This window comes from Micropterus dolomieu, linkage group LG01, assembly GCF_021292245.1.
Source record: "Micropterus dolomieu isolate WLL.071019.BEF.003 ecotype Adirondacks linkage group LG01, ASM2129224v1, whole genome shotgun sequence".
In the NCBI taxonomy this organism is placed as follows: Eukaryota; Metazoa; Chordata; class Actinopteri; order Centrarchiformes; family Centrarchidae; genus Micropterus; species Micropterus dolomieu.
This window is the reverse complement of record NC_060150.1, coordinates 7,147,795-7,163,566: the sequence shown is the minus strand read 5'-3', so window position 1 is coordinate 7,163,566 and position 15,772 is coordinate 7,147,795. Positions and strand designations below refer to the sequence as shown.

At 41.6% G+C, this 15,772-nt stretch overlaps 2 protein-coding genes across 9 annotated transcripts in view; both read left to right on the top strand.

Moving 5' to 3' along the window:
• Window positions 1-9,027, top strand: part of LOC123974190 (R3H domain-containing protein 1) — a 45,783-nt gene extending 36,756 nt beyond the window's left edge. For 5 of the 7 annotated variants that reach the window (XM_046054737.1, XM_046054720.1, XM_046054744.1 and 2 more), the window contains 6 exons: window positions 2,383-2,486; window positions 4,080-4,261; window positions 4,917-5,073; window positions 6,268-6,365; window positions 6,606-6,690; window positions 7,593-9,027. In XM_046054737.1, coding sequence (XP_045910693.1) covers window positions 2,383-2,486; window positions 4,080-4,261; window positions 4,917-5,073; window positions 6,268-6,365; window positions 6,606-6,690; window positions 7,593-7,864 — 898 coding nt within the window. In that variant the 3' untranslated portion in view covers window positions 7,865-9,027. Of the gene's footprint in view, window positions 1-2,382; window positions 2,487-4,079; window positions 4,262-4,916; window positions 5,074-6,267; window positions 6,366-6,605; window positions 6,691-7,592 lie in introns of those variants that run through there. The other 2 variants (XM_046054758.1, XR_006825788.1) reach the window with 2 other exon arrangements.
• A 317-nt stretch (window positions 9,028-9,344) lies between these two features.
• Window positions 9,345-12,796, top strand: LOC123974223. 2 transcript variants are annotated; one of them, XM_046054774.1, is made up of 3 exons: window positions 9,345-9,708; window positions 10,702-10,808; window positions 10,919-12,796. In XM_046054774.1, the coding sequence occupies exons 1-3, from the start codon at window positions 9,492-9,494 to the stop codon at window positions 12,227-12,229; spliced, it is 1,635 nt and encodes a 544-aa protein (XP_045910730.1). In that variant the 5' UTR covers window positions 9,345-9,491; the 3' UTR covers window positions 12,230-12,796. The 2 variants fall into 2 exon arrangements, with proteins under 2 accessions (XP_045910730.1, XP_045910738.1); XM_046054782.1 differs by having other exon boundaries at window positions 9,349-9,708; window positions 10,714-10,808.
• The last annotated feature ends 2,976 nt before the right edge of the window (window positions 12,797-15,772 follow it).

Genomic DNA, 15,772 nt, shown 5'->3' with positions numbered 1-15,772 from the left:
GCTAGAATCAATCAGCAGAGAAACATCTTCAGTTTACTAATCAGGTGTTCTTCGTGGCTTTTAATGAGTCTGTTATCCAGCCAGATAAACAATTAAGCTGACAAATCCTGGAAGAATTGCCATCAGCCGATATGAACTTGAGGATTATTGATTATTATAGATTTTTGCCAGAGACAATATTACCCACACAGCGTGAGTAAAATGAGGTGTACTTTTAACAAAACATATGAACATTTTAAATCTTTAATTAAAATAAATATAGGGCAGCAAACTCATCACCTTTCAGTGAAATTCAGCGCTTTGATTGAAAAAAGACCCCCATGTGATCCATGTAGAACCAGGGAGTTTTAGTTGTTGTTGTTGTTGTTGTTGTTGTTATTATTATTGTTATTATTATTATTATTTATGGGGAGAGGGGAGAAGTGCTTGGGCATCCTATTTCAGGTAGTAGGTCTGAAATAGTTTATAGATTGGTAAAAGTTTTTTTTATTATTATTTTTTATACAAACTAGTTCAGAGTTTACATTCACATCAATACGTTGATATGAGGGCATAATTACATTTTTTTTATTAAAATGATTTCTTGAACAATTCAGTTTACATCGATCCATTTAATAATTATTCTAAAGGAGCTGTTTAAAACGTTAACACAGTTAATCGTGTTTACTGGTTCAGCCTTTTTCTCCAAAATTAACTTAAGTCATGTTTACGCAGATAATAAACTTACTCTGATTTATGTTCATCCTTTTTATAATGACAGCTTCTAATAGCTGAAGGTGCTTTAATCGAGTTTAGATTCAATCATTAGCTCGCCTGTAGATATGCTTTGTCCCAGAAACCGATTTGCAGGTACTTGATGCTGTTTCTCACTCCTGAAGGTGCCTGTTATTTATAGATCTAACAGGCCTGATGAGTGAATCCCCAAAGCACCTCCGAGCCAAGGTCATCTTTGTTCACTGTGGGGGGAAAAATGAAGTTATTACTACGATGCTTTTGGTGAAGCGGGTCTGCCTATAGCTGATGAATGTCGACTCTGTCGCCCTCTCAAAGAGCTTTAGTCATTTTCCTCCATTACTCTGCTGGTGTGAAGTAGTGTGCAACTCTGTGCTTGCTCTCATTATAAGCTGATTGATAGAACTAGCTCACAGAAAGCAAAACATGTAATTAGTTTGCTCCTCCATGGACCCAATCAATCTGGCTACCGGTGAGTGGAGCACTGCTGGGACTATTGTGCACACTCGTATAAGTAACAAACATGAACACAGCCATGTATGCAGTCATCACCTGCCGAAGAACAATGTAAAGACACACATACACACACATGCGAGGAGAGGTCACTCTCTCGTTGTCCCAGCTGTAAAATGAGGCTGCTTTAGTAGGGCAGTCAGTGTGGAAATGATTTATGCGGCAGTGTTCGAACGGCTCAGTCTTCTCCCATGAGGACCAGCTGTCCACCTGCAGCCTGCTTTTTCACCAGCTGTACACGAGTCCCCGCAGGCAGGTTGCTTACAGAGCAGAGCACAGCTATTTTGCAGATGGACTTAAAGTTAAATTCCAAATTTAATACCCCAACTGCAGCGTTAAGATCTCAGAGCTCCCGGAGATTTACGTCTGTGCTGGTTTAGAAGTGATTTATTAAGATTTTTTTCTAATCACTTTTACGGCGAACTTAGGTGTGTCATCATCGTGCTGGACTTTTTTTGGGGTTGTTTTCAGCACTTCCGCTGACAAATTTGTCAACATTTAAACCTTATTTCATCATATTTCCATCTATTTTCTGCTGCTTATCCAAGTCGTGTTTAATGATTAGTTAAGGAAATTATTAGGAATTATTGTTATTAGGGCTGCAACTAACAAGCGTTTTTATTGTCCATTCATTTCCTGATTAGTTTTTAGAGCAGTTGTTTGGTCGATACAATATGGGGCAATAATAAAAACTGACCATTACAATTACTTAGAGAGAGATAGACAGAGATATTCACAGCTTACTACACTGTAAGATAATGACAAGCAACAAATTTTCACATTTGAGAAGCTGGAACCATGAAATATTTGCCGTCTTTGCTTGAACAATGACTTAAACGATAATCAAAATAATTGCTGAGTAATTTCTATTTTTCGATAGATCAACTAATGGTTGCAGGTCTAGTTTAGTCTAGTTTTATGCCAAAAATGTGATTTAAATGTCAAATAAATTGATGCACTTGGTAAATAAGTCAAGGTCTTATCCTCACTACTGATTTTCATTTATTTCTTTTATACTTTGGTCAGTATGACTGTGAAAAAGGTGGTATTAAAATAGTCTTTTTTCCACTTCAACTAGGACCCTTCAGAAGCCCTGTAATAAGACACTTGGTTTACTCTGTGTGTGTTCATTCACAGTTCAACAGTGAGTTTCCTGCCTGCCCAGATGATGGAGCAGCTCCAGTTTCCTCAGACCTCGTCTCCCTGCGTCTCCCAGCAGCACCCAGGCCAGCAGTATGCAGGTATGCCCCCCCCACCACCACCACCACCACCACCACCCACCCTGAGACCGAACCACAGTAAAACAGTCCGAAGCCTAGATTCAAACACAGCAATCTGCAGTTTGATCACGCAGCAAAGTGAGAATATTCTCTTTTCAGTCTCTGACATTAGCCGCCCTGGAGATTCCCCATCACTGCCAATGCTCCGACATTCTTTATTTTTCCCCATCTCTCAGTGTCAATAACCGCAGAATGTATTCCTCCATAGCTTCGACCCGGGCTTCTTAATGAAATAATTTTCCCCGGGTTTACTTTGCCATTGTATGTGCTTCAGACGCGTGATTAGATTTACACTCTGGATTTTCAAAATGAGAAAGAGTGAGGCGTGATGATGACAGCTCCCTGGAGTTCGGATAAGTGAAAGTGATTTGCACATCCACCTCCACCTTCCTCCTGAGCTGCGCGCAGGTTAAACCGCCAGTGGGTCGACCACTGCAAACGTTCAGTCAAAATATTAAAAGTGACTTGCTCCTAAAGAAATATTTTCTGCTTAATTTGTCCTGATTAGAGTGAAGAGTGTATCTTACAGGCATGACAGCAAAATGTTTGCTGTTCAATACAAGACCGTCAAACATTAAAGGAGTATAAGGGGCAGCTAATATCGCCTGGGAAACAATTAGATGAAACTACCAAAGTGACTCATAAATATCAAATTAGAAGTTTAAAACTATAAAAATAACCCATCTTTTCGTGCACTGCCTGTTTTGTATTGGCCTGACGAGGGCTCAACGAATCGCTGTCCAGAGGCCCAGGTGGGGCAGTCTCCTTACTAATGACCTTTATTATTCATGTCTGATTATTATGGGAGAGAAATGGAGGGAGCCATCATTTCCAGCCCACCAGTAATGAGGTCAGATGAAGGTCTCGCTGCGGCCTCACCTACAGCGTCACCAGTAAACATTTTTAATTGGCTAGGACGGGGCCAGAAATAATCTGCAGATTAAGTCCAAATATCCAGTGTCCTTGCTACTGTTGTTGGGCAGTAATTCATAAATCAACATTGGCGTCCGTTGTGCAAAGTTTTCAGTATGATTTCCACCTAATGTGAGCTTTATGTAAACAGGAATTAATTAGCTGGAAATATATTGTCATTTTTGTAGTTCATTTGCTTCTCAACCTTTGGATTGTTTTGTTTTTTTTAAGTCACATCAGTCACGTTCATGCGTCACAAACTAATAAGATAATTGGATCTCCCGGATCATCGCGGAGGATTTAGCAGGAAAAGGGAATGGACCCTGTTATTGCTGCTACGGATGTGCCCTTATAATCAAGGCACTTAGAAACCTAATTGCTCGGCAGCTAACGGCGTGAGAGCGGTGTTTTCACTGATGAGGTGTGTCGCTGAACAAAAGTGCTGAAAAAAGAGATTTTCAGCAAAAACGCGTTAAATCTTTCAGGTGAGTCTGGTGCATAAATGAGGAGTTTATTTTGATGAGTTAAATAAAAATAAGTAGTATTAAGTGTCTCATGTCTGCCTGACCTGATTTGCCTCTTGTCAACACAGCATTAATTTCAACTTGTGTTTATTCGTTTTTTATTTGTGTTTGTGTGCAGGGTTGTTACCCCCAGGCCCTGGCAGCAGCATGGTGATGCTGCAGATGACAGCGCCCGCCTGCCAGCAGCCCCGGGCCCCCTCCCCCTGCCAGCGGAAACAGCCCAGCCACAAACACCCGGGCCCCGACTACCAGCGCAACCGCAGGCCTGCTGAGCTCCCCCCGCCTCCAGATAACACCCAGGTACAAACGCCGCTCATGTGCATCGATTGGGCAAAGACTATCCCTCAAAACAATACCACTTCCCAGACATGGGATGAAATAAAATTGCATTTTTGTGGTGTAAGATTGTATTTACAACCTTATAATAACCTTATTGAGGTTGTCTTTTGAAAATAATTAGCTCAGTGGCCCAGAGGGTTTAACTTGACGTCAACAATTTCCAAATTATTTTAAAATACATTTACTCTGGTAATGTTTGCGACATAGGACAACACCAGTATGTGTCAGAAAGTTAAGACGCTCACAAGAAAGCAATTTGAAAGCCAATTTACTTTGGTTGTTTGAGTCTGACAGTGACGTGGGAATTGTCCCCTTGAGCTAAACCAGGCCTCCCTGCTGCTCCAGGCAGGTTAAATGTCGTAGTAAATAGACTCTGCAAATGAAGTCAACACTGGTGTAACCTGAAAATGAAGAGAAAATAGTCCTTAGCATTAGGGTGTGATGGTACATTAGGGGGACTAATGTGGATCGAATGGTACATTAAAGCAACAACAGAATGGCTTTGCCAAAGAGAGAAATAGCCCTGGTTGCTATATTTATTTTTTATTTTTTTAAATGAAAGTGATTGTGTTCCTCCCCCTAATCTCTCGCCGCACCGCCGGTGTCTTGTTTGTAGAGCAGCTTGCCCTCGTCTCCGGCACTCACTCCTTCGCCAGGCCAGCCGCCCAGCGTCAAGGGCCTCCCATCAGGCATCTCGTCCATCCCTGTCATGGCCCAGCACCCGCACCACCACCCCCCGCCGCTCCCTACAGCTTTCTGCCACAGTGGACAAGGTCAGAGACGCATGGGCCACCAGGGTGTTTATTCACTCACAGACATAGACTGTACATAAAAAGCTCACTGACAAATATTAAAGAAAAGGTACATTTACCAACTGATCAATACTTAATCCAGAGTGTGCAATGATACGTTATTTTGTAGAGCAGCTTTCATGTAAAGAAAAATTTCATTTGCGCTAACAAAAATCTATTTCGTGCTACATGAGCACACAATAATAACCTCAGTTTTACTCTCGTCTTTTCTCAACATCCCTGGTCTGTAGTTTTCCATTTAGCCTGCGTTCTCACTAGAGCTGCCACAATTATACCTAATAGGAAAATTGTCATTTCTGATAGGCTGCTTTGTCTCCAGTCCAATTGCTTCTAGGATTACCTGTTGCTAGCGAGGTAGGGAAGCAGTGAGAGAATGGGAAGCAGGCACTTTTGGTTACATATTTCTTTTTCTTTTTTTGAACCCTAATAAAATATAATTATAGAGTTAGTTTGTAATTTTATTAGCTTGCAGCCTAGCTCTCTTTTGAGGTAGCTAGGTAACCCCTGCCACATAAGCAGTAGCTAACTAAGCTTAGCTTACTTAGGTGGCTAATATGAAAGTTGTAGTTCCTTTTAAAGAAAATAAACTTACTCTGTAGTACAAGTACCCATAAAAATGTATATAGCCCTGAGTTGAATTAATTAATATAGCTAGCTGACTTACTAATTACTATTAGCCACCTTTTAAAACGTGCTTTTAAACTGAAATTTAGCACACTCTGTCAAATCTTAGATTTTATTTCTTTTTAGATGCACAGTTATAGTTAAGAGTTTTTTAAGGATCAACATTAACGATTATAATGCCGCTTCTCTTTTGTAGCTGGAATTATCAAATTGGCCAACTAGCTTAGCCAGCTACTGCTTAACTAACTGAAGTTAGCTCACTACCTTGCAAGAGGACTAGGTTTCCAGCCAATAAACGACCAACTACCTTTAAAAAAATGACTAAAGGTTCATAAAACTAAATATAGAACCACCTCCCACTGCTTCCATAGTACCGATATCCCTACTAGCCAGTCGGATTACAGATACAGCACTAATCAGAAATAACCTAACTGTTATTTAGCACCAAATAAATTTTAGTTCGCTCAAAATAAATTATTCGGCACAAAAGTTAACATAGTACTGAAAGTATGTGTTTTGGCTGACATCTAGGTGAAGCGCACTACTCTCTACTGGGCCAACCTCTCCAGTACAAACCCTCCATCAGACCTCCGCTGATCCACACTGCTCACATGGTGGCCAAACACCAGGTCAGGAAGACAAACGCTTTCCTTGTTACACTTGATTTGACATCTTTTAAGTATCACCAATAAAAGTTGAAAAAAGATGGAACGTGTTTTGCTAAAACCACTACACATAATGGTTGTCATTGTGTTGATATATGAATATCGGGGTATCTTTAGGATTTATGACCCATATTACATTCCAGGTCAGCCAACATCCCTCCCCTGCCTTCCACAAGTAAACTAACTGTTGTCCTGTCTCCTCAGGGTCCACTGGGGGTTTGGCGTAGCGGTCATGGGAGGAAGGCCAGCAGAAAACCTCTGTCTTCAGATCTCAGTGTAGGTGAAGCAGGTAATAGGAAGTCCAGAGGGAGGCTTGAGTGTAGACAGCAGTCATTTTTAATCCATCAGAGGTTCTGACCGAAATGTGACCTTGCCTCTACAAAAAGAAGCACCAAGTTGAATTCGGGTATATTATAAAGTGATTTATATGTAGTTTCTTATGGGAACTCAGGCAAACAGTTTTTCAAAGCATGCAGTCCCGAGTGAAACATCAGCTTTTAGATCACAGGACTGTTCAGATGCTTCACACGATAACTTCAGCTGCCGTGTAGCCTATTAAGCAGATTAACTGAAATAACGTCAGGTTTTTATTGTGTCAAAATATGCTTGCTGCGCACCGTAGCTGTGGAGAAAGCGTCTGTTTGTGAATGTAAGCAGAATAAATCACAGACAGGGCAGAATTCACACCTGGCAGTGGAACCTGCAGCCCCGGCGGTATTGTGCCGAAAGAAATGTGCTGATTATTTCTAATATGCCGTCGTATTTTTGCACTCACCGAGATATCTTTTTGCATTATTCAGGTGCTCTTGTCAATAATCCCACTAGTACAATCAAAAAGGGGGGGTAGTATGCCCAATGTGTCGGTGGAAAGTTCAACATTACATCGCTGCCTCTAAAATGTCACGCTTTGTGGAAATCAGAAAAGCAGCCTTATTTTTAGACTGACACTGTTTACATTTTTAAAATGTAACCGATCAGGAATCAGTAAAAACACAAAATTTTAGTATTTTTATAATTTTGGTTGAGCACACTGCAGCAGGTTTGACTGCCCTTCCAACTAAAGCTTTAAAGCTGACAGCAGCAGTTTATTGAAGCCTCCCGATGGTGCAGGTCTGAGTTTACTCTTCACCCATGACAGTTGTTTTATTTACTGGCTCTGCTGCTCACAGCGCTGTCTGTGTTTGTCTGCAGTGAGCAGTCAGATCCTGGAAGTGACACATCCTCCGGAGGGGATCAGCTGTACAGACTCCCACCACCTCCTGGCAGAGCTCTGCAAAGGGGGCGAATTGATCCAGCGGCTGTCGGACCATCAGCCCAGGCTGTGCAACACAACCAGAGACGCTCCCAGCAGAGACCTGGCCTCATCATACTCCATCTTTGCCATGCTACCCTCCAGATATGCTGCCCCGGGCACCACGCTCCACCACAGCGCCCCCCCAGGCCACCTTAAAACTCAGAACTAGCACCAGACACAAAGGGGAGCTGTGCGACTCGGACAAGGTCGGCTCATAGCTGCTAAGAACTCGGTGCACCTACGGAGCGCCACATGAACGCACATCCAACCACCTGCCTCTGCTGCCTCAGTCTGGACTGTCTCGGTTCACGTCCCAGGCTGTCCAAATCAAAAAAACGTATCAAATGTTTGAAGAATGAATGTTCACTTTTATTTAGTTTTAGTTCATTTTATCATTTTTCTGGCCGACAGGTTTGTGCTGTGTGGGCTCAGAGCGCCACCCAACAGTTTGGTTTTCTTTGTGAAATGCATCCGTGGCTGCTGAGCTCAACTCGAGGCCCCCCCTTCTATTCTAAAAACCTAGTTTGCTGTTCAAAAGTGAACGTGTTTGGAGAGCTTTGGGATTTACCAGATGTTTGTGACTCCACTGTGGCTCTTTTTAATAGCAGGTGCATGAGTGTTTACAGCATCACGTCGAGTAAAACGTACACATAATCTACTTGTTTCTGGTTCAAGAATGTTTTCGGGCCCACTTTTGAAAATTAGACATGTGAAATTGGGGCTCTGTACCATATTACTGCATTTCAACTGAGCGTTGACATCACAGCAAGTGTGTTATTTTATTTAATATTCATCAACACTTCAGTCATCTGTGTCCGAGCTTGATCCCAGTCACTGACTCATGAAAGCTGGGCAGCATTTTATTTCCCGTTCGGTACACAAGAATGGGTTTCTTCTTTCTCTTAGAACAGGCTCCCAACAAAAACGCGCAGCAGCACTTGTACATTGTGAGCCCATACAATAATAAACACTGAATAATAGATATACTACCTGAATTATTTAAAATCACTTTTATACACAGTGAATTTTGGATTTGCACTGAAGTGATGAAGGAGATGGAGATTTGATTGGACAGGGTCTGGATTTTCTTTTATTAACCCCCTCGTACCTGTTTGTTGCACTCGGCCAGGCCACTTTCTTTTATATTTAATTAAAATGTTTATATGCACAAGAAAAATGCAATCAAGTCTGTCACTCTACTCGGCTTCTTATTTTTATTTTTTTTTTGGATTTTGTTTGTGTGAATCATGAGGTGTTCTGTGTCTGGTGTGGCTTTTCTTTCTTTCTTTCTTTCTTTGTTTTTTGGTTTGATTAATAAATCTTTGCACCACACGTGTTGACATACATTTTTCCAAGTTAAAAGGCAAATGAGTTCGCTAACTTGAGGGTCTATTAAAGTGTTTTCTTGAAGGAAGATATTCTTTCAGTGTGCGTGTGTGTTTAGGTGGAGGAGGGACAACAGATGAGGCAAGTCTTTAGAAAATGTTGCCACGGCGTTTGTACCTTTTTGGGCAATGCAGATATTTGCTTTGCTTAGCAGACTAAATGAGCCATTTTGAATAAACCCTTTTCTCAGTGAGTAAAATGTAGACAAACGGAGGCAGCTAGTGGACAAACGCTGTTACTACATGTGAGCAAACTACACCTCCAGGCAGAGGGGAAAGTGAAACTAAAAGCTAACAGTAAGGTAACTGTATGTGTGTGTGTGTGTGTGTGTGTGTAGCAACAGCGGGCATGTTTAAATTTCGCACGTTTGCCGTTAGTAGCCGTTAGTTTGGACGTTGCTAGGCGGCTTCATGTTGTCTGAAGGCGAAATGGAGGCCGACGCCTGGGACAAAACCAGGACGGTGGTCGTGTCCGGTGTGCCTAACGCGTTGGCCGCCAGCAGGATGATTGACAAGCTGACTATTCATTTCCAAAGCTGCCGGAGAAGTCACGGAGGAGACGTCGAGGAGGTCAGGTATCCCACCAACTCGGACGGGGTCGCGTTTGTCGCTTTTGACAAAGCTGAAGGTAAACTAACAGGTTGTTAGCGTAAACACAAGCTACAAGCTTAAAGTTATGGTGTGCGTCTGTAAAGCTGTCCCCACTTCCAGGAGCACAAGTTAATAAGTCAACAATAAACAGGTTGGTTGACAAACAAAACACCATTTAAAAACTTTAAATAAATAACGTTAGGTTGTAGCTCCAGTTTGTGCCTTTGATGTATTATATTCCAGGCACAGAGCATAAGCATAGACACACGACCATCTTTGAAAACCTCAAACAAAGATGGTGGAAGGAAATGACATTATCCCCTAGCTCATTTGGGACAATGGGAACACAAATGTCTAATATTTCACACTTTTATTCAAAGTAATGGTAACTGTTTTTTGCTAGAGACGCCTCAAAAAAGAGGAAGAGCATATGAATATTCTGGCTACATGCATCAGGAAATGCAGTCTTATATTGAGAGATGTTATTTTTGTTTGCATCCAGATGGCCAGAAGAGTCTTTCTGGACATAGATTCAGAGCTGCTGCAAGTGTTGTTTAACAACCTTCTGGGTTTTTCATGTATTTATTTTACATTTACATTTACTGATTTGGCAGACGCTTATCCAAAGCGAATGAATCTTATTAGCTGTGAGTTTAATATAATGGGAATGAAAATACCTTTAACCCAACTGTGCTGTACATAATCCACTTTCCATTGTTGAAGTATCCTGTTTTATGCCATAATTGGTTCCCATGGGAAGGAATTGTGTTTCCCATGGGAACCACTTATGCAGCACACTATGTTTTGTGGACAGGTGAAGTATAAATCAAACATTTATTTACATGAAGTGCTGCCTGGATGTATGCCTAGTTGATGAATGGTTTAATTTGTCATAGTCATGTGCTGTCATAAGCAAGCCAACATCAGGCTGGTAGATAATGACTTAAGGCTTCGTGCACGGTCCATGACTAGAAATGACAAGCATCATTATAATGTTGACATGGGAAGAGACCATAGCAGAACAGTACAGTACTCTTGGCAGATGCAGAGAGGGTGGTGCGAAAGCAGCAACACATCATGACTGACGATGAGTTTCCCGACAACTACCTTCTCACGGTGTTCCCCTTCACTAGAGATGTAAGTATGACCATCAGTGTGGTTTAAAAGTATAGATTAAAATCAAGTAATAACAATAACATTTTTACCAAATGGTGTAAGACACTAAATCAAATATGTTTTTGCTGTAGGTGTTTTTGTATGTACCCAGGGCTACGGTCAATCTCTCCATATTCGGCAGAGATCAAGCAGCGCTGATTCAGAGTCTGCAGTCAGCTCACAGGTCGCTACGTTTCCGACCTCTGCTAGAGCAGAGAAAAGCCACCATTGAGGGGCCTTTCACTGCCGTCAAGGCCCTGAGAGAGGACCTCATCTGCAGGGCCAGCCAGCTTCAATCAGTCCAAACTTCTCCCTTCAAACTAAGAGAAACTCCTCTTAATCCGACGGTAATATCTCATCATGAGGTTGTCGGCTCTGTAAGCTGCAGCGGTTCTAACACTAAGCTGGAACCAGCGAGCTCAAACAGCTTATCAACGGCGCTGCAGACCACAGGTGAGGGAACTGAAGTCCAAAGCCTGCTCTCAAATGCAAAACCTCAAAACGCTTCCTTGAGGCAAAAAGTTTCCAATGAGAGTTTGACAGCAGGGAGCTTTTGCGACACACAGAGTGATGAAATAAGGGAGAAAAGTCCTCGGCCCAAGCTCGAAATGCCCACAGAATATAGACCAAAAACCAAACCCAGACAATTCAGGGAGGAGATCAGTGCAGGGATTGCATCTTCCTTATCAGGCATGGACTTGCTCCCTGCAGAGGGAGTATCAGCGAAAAACCCTGGAGATGACGATGTGACACAAAAAAGCAGCAGACCAGACAGGATTTCAGCAACCATGACCATAAGAGAAAGTAAATTGGGCTCCCGCTACAGCAGTACTGACCGTCTGAAGGAATCGCATCAGAACAGCTCAGCCATCACCGCCGAGCTCCTCCAGACCGGACTTAAAGATGTCTTGACGTCCTCCGAGGGCGACGTGAGCGCAATCTGTCCAGAGGATCCTGAGGATACGTGCATCTGGGTCGATTCAAACATATTCAAATACATTGAAAAATTTCACAAGAAGGCATTGGATAGATGCTTGAGAGGTCTTCATGCATCCACTGTGGATATGGAAGGAACCGACCTCATGCAGATACTGTTGACCGAGAAGCAAACCTCCAAGACGGCCTCTAGGATCCAGGGGGCCTTGGAAAACCTCAAGTCTTTGGTGGAGTTTCAGCAGTCGATCTTAAGAGTTCATCAGATCGACTATGACGAGGAGGAGCAGCCTGACAGAAAGAAACTGATTGAGATCTGCGATTATGTGAATTCCCTGTACGATGACGTTCTATATATGTTGGAGGAATCTCACATAAAGATCATCGGCCCTTCATTCTCCAGTCACCGGTTCTATAAGGGAGTGGAGGACAGAATTAGGAAACTAAAGGACACTCTTGTAAATCACTGAGAATTTATCATCAAAAACAAAATGAATGTACTTTTACGACTGACCACAAGGTGGTGCAGTTGCGCTGCATGTTGCCTTCATAAAACCAGCTCCTGCACAGTTCTTGGCTAAAATCAACATCTATATTTTGTTATTGTTACAAGTGTTTAGTTACATTACAGCCATGGTTTTGTTTCCTGAGTTCAACTCATACGGTTAGATTTCATATTCCGGGCTAACATTTAAGAACTACGCTCTTGGTTTCTTTGTGTTTCTATGGTGAAACTTGCCTTTTGTTTATGTGTTGATTATTAATTAGGCCTTTTAAACAGCAGGTCTTAATCCCATCCATGTTCTCACAGCAGTAGGGATAAGTCTTAATTAACCTCCTCACATCTTAATTACAGCAGATAGGCTGCTAATTAAAAACAAAACTGACAGATGCCAACTAGTCTCACATAATCATTTCTTCTTTTTCTTCTGTCCAGAGATTTTTGACTCTCACTTTATCGCTCATTATATGAGTTTAAATGTTATTTCATTACATAACCCTGTGTCGGATTTTTGTCAATAAATCCTTTTCTTTGAGGCGTTTCTCTGATTTTTTTTTTACCTGGTAAACTAGAGTCTAGTCTATTTCATGGCAGATGGATTGCAAAAAATCTAAGCTCCTAGATAACACATTTTAAAAAGTTAAATGTAAATGTACACCATTGAGGCTTTAAAGACTCCCTCCAGAAGTGTTTTAAAATATAAAAAATACTTTGCAATAATTAATATATTTTGACTGACATATTTTTTCACAGAATCCATTAATATGCAAATATTATTAATTTCAATAGGACACGAGATGTCTTCTGCTTCACGTAAAAGTCCATACTTGGAGTATGAGTGCTAGAGGTTTCAAGTCTCCACATCAAACTAGTGTAAATTTTATACTGAACCAGAATTTGCCTCCAAACCAGTTGCACAAAATCCTGCTTGTATGTCCAGGTGTTTAACTCAAATTTATAGAAACATAGAAACTTTCCCCCATCAGCAGATAGATGTTTCTAGTGTCAAACTCAGCACATACATCATCATGCACAGTGAAGCTTAAACATGCATGTTAATTAACAATACAGTAAAAGACATTTTTGCAAGGAAGGGGACTTAAATAGAGCTGCAAATATTCGTTGGCAGGCTTTTATTACTTAGTATGTGCTATGCTTGGCTGTAATGCTCATACATCCTAGTTTTGCTGTAGTCAGGACAGTAGGGGGCGGCATGGCACTTTCCCATATGGTGAACAATTTAAAAATGGAGACACTGGCGGCAATAGCCCTGCTCAGTGAAGCTATTACGGAGGCTGGGTTTGGCAAGCATGGTGCAGATTGGCAGGCAAATGATGTCAGTTGGATGTCTCATTATACGCCCTCTCTCCTCCACACAAACACACACAGCGTTGTACCTTCTCCAAGGGAAATACTGATCTGTACATGTGATGTGTAAGGATGCTAAGTAAAATCATGTTGTGTGGAAGCGTTTTCTGCGATTATTCAAATGAGCTCGCTCCGCAGCCCCTGTAATTGATTCATTATGTAAAAATAAGCCCCGCTGCCATAATGAACACACACAAACACAGACAATCACTCATCTCCCAGACACACACACTGGGTAGTTACCATAGGAACATAGTGGAAGAGGTTGCAGAGCTGGGCGTTGTAAGCCGAAGCTGTAGAATACAATGAAAACATCCATGAGGACGGAGGAATTACATTTTCAGCAGAAGGACCCTTCATCAAAGACAAGCAGAGAGAGCACTGCCTCTTAACACCGAGATCTCTCTGCTGCACATCTTGAGCAATTATCTGTTATTTGGGTGGGGGCTGGAGTTATTGTGGTGAAATAGAAAGGAGGGTCAACAAGCAGAAAGCATGAATTATCTTTCCTGAAATGGTCACACTGGTCCTTTATTACACCCCTTTTCATTCTTTCTCCTCATTATGCACAAAGTATAATTAGGTAATTGCATTTTTGAATATATTAAACATGAATGACTTTCATAATGGAGGTCAAAAACAGCAGCAGGCCTGAAAAGGAAGCCTCTCAAGGTTGTTTAAGTGGGTGCGGGGTCTGCTGGGGATCAAACCTCTGATTGGACCATAGATGGATTACTGAGCAGGCCTTTTGAGCATAGGTAGGGTCTCTGAAGTGACTGTTGACATCTCTTTATGGAAAGTAAATCAAGTACAAAGAGACACAAACAGACAAAGAGTCAAAACATCTACAGCGAGATGCAAAACGACTACAAAGAGACACAACAACCACAAAGAGATGCACAATGATTACACAGTCACAAAAAGACCACAAAGAGATGCAAAACGACTACAAAGAGACACAACAACCACAAAGAGATGCAAAACGACTACCAGGAGCCACAACAACCACAAAGAGATGCAAAACGACTACAAAGAGACACAACAACCACAAAGAGGAGCAAAATGACTAGACAGTCGCAAACCAACCATAATGAGACAAAACGACTAAGAGATTACTACAAAGAGACAAAGCAATTACAGCCTAGAACCTCAAACAACTACAAACAGTGCTCCCATGCAGGGTGGGGAGCACGTGTCTGTGGCCAGGGATCCATTGTCTCAAAATCCATCCATGGACTGGATGGTGCCTATCACCAACCAGTCCACATATTTCTGAGTGTGTATGTTCATGTGGGCACATTGAGGCACACACATCTTGGAGGCCAGAGGTCATGCAGTCAAGCAGGAAGCGTCTGCGTCATTTGTTTTCACAGTGAGGAATGGGGGCTGCTGGTGATGAATAGTCTTCTCCAGGCAACGTGTGCACGAACGTTGCAGTCACAAATTGCATCTTAATGATTCTCTTTACAGATCATCACCCTGCCTGGGAGGGGGAAGACGGGGAGGAGATATGAGCTGTGTGCCCCCCCCCGGTGCTCTTCCTAAATGTTGTGTGGGTATTAGGGAGTTGCGATGGAAGAGCCCTGTAGGAGAAATTGGGGGCAACAGACCAAGAACATAGTTTGTGTGTTAGCTGTGAAAAAGGAATGTTTAATTGGTCTCACAACATATGACCCATAATGTAAACGAAGCTTGGCCCTTGGATTTTCCAAATGTAAGCCATGTGTGACCAATGTGTGTTAAAATGCGCATCCTCACATTTGTGTTACCCCAGTGATCCCATTCATTGTGATACTATTTAAGCTTATTATGTCAAATACTAAACAGAAAAAAATGTCTTAACAACCTTTTATTATTATTATTATTATTATTATTATCATTATAATATTTGATATATATATATATATATATAGTCATTTGATATATTGTTAATATTAAAATATTGATTCGTGCATATGAGACTATTTAATTTAATGTATTTTCTGTGTGCTTTCCATTTTACTTCTGTATTCAATTGGTAACAGATCAGATCAGGAGCAATTAAGAATTATTGCAAATTGCCCAAACACATTTCATCAGCTGTTGTGGAGGGAGAAGTGGATTGTTCTTAAGACCATGAATTATCTAAAACAAATGTCTCTGA

Bases quoted from the DNA above. Each gene is read 5' to 3' on its own strand.
- LOC123974223 (XM_046054774.1), top strand. From the start codon at position 9,492: ATGTTGTCTGAAGGCGAAATGGAGGCCGACGCCTGGGACAAAACCAGG. The intron at 9,709-10,701 runs GTAAACTAACAG...AGAACAGTACAG, and splicing joins CGCTTTTGACAAAGCTGAAG to TACTCTTGGCAGATGCAGAG. The intron at 10,809-10,918 runs GTAAGTATGACC...TTTTTGCTGTAG, and splicing joins TGTTCCCCTTCACTAGAGAT to GTGTTTTTGTATGTACCCAG.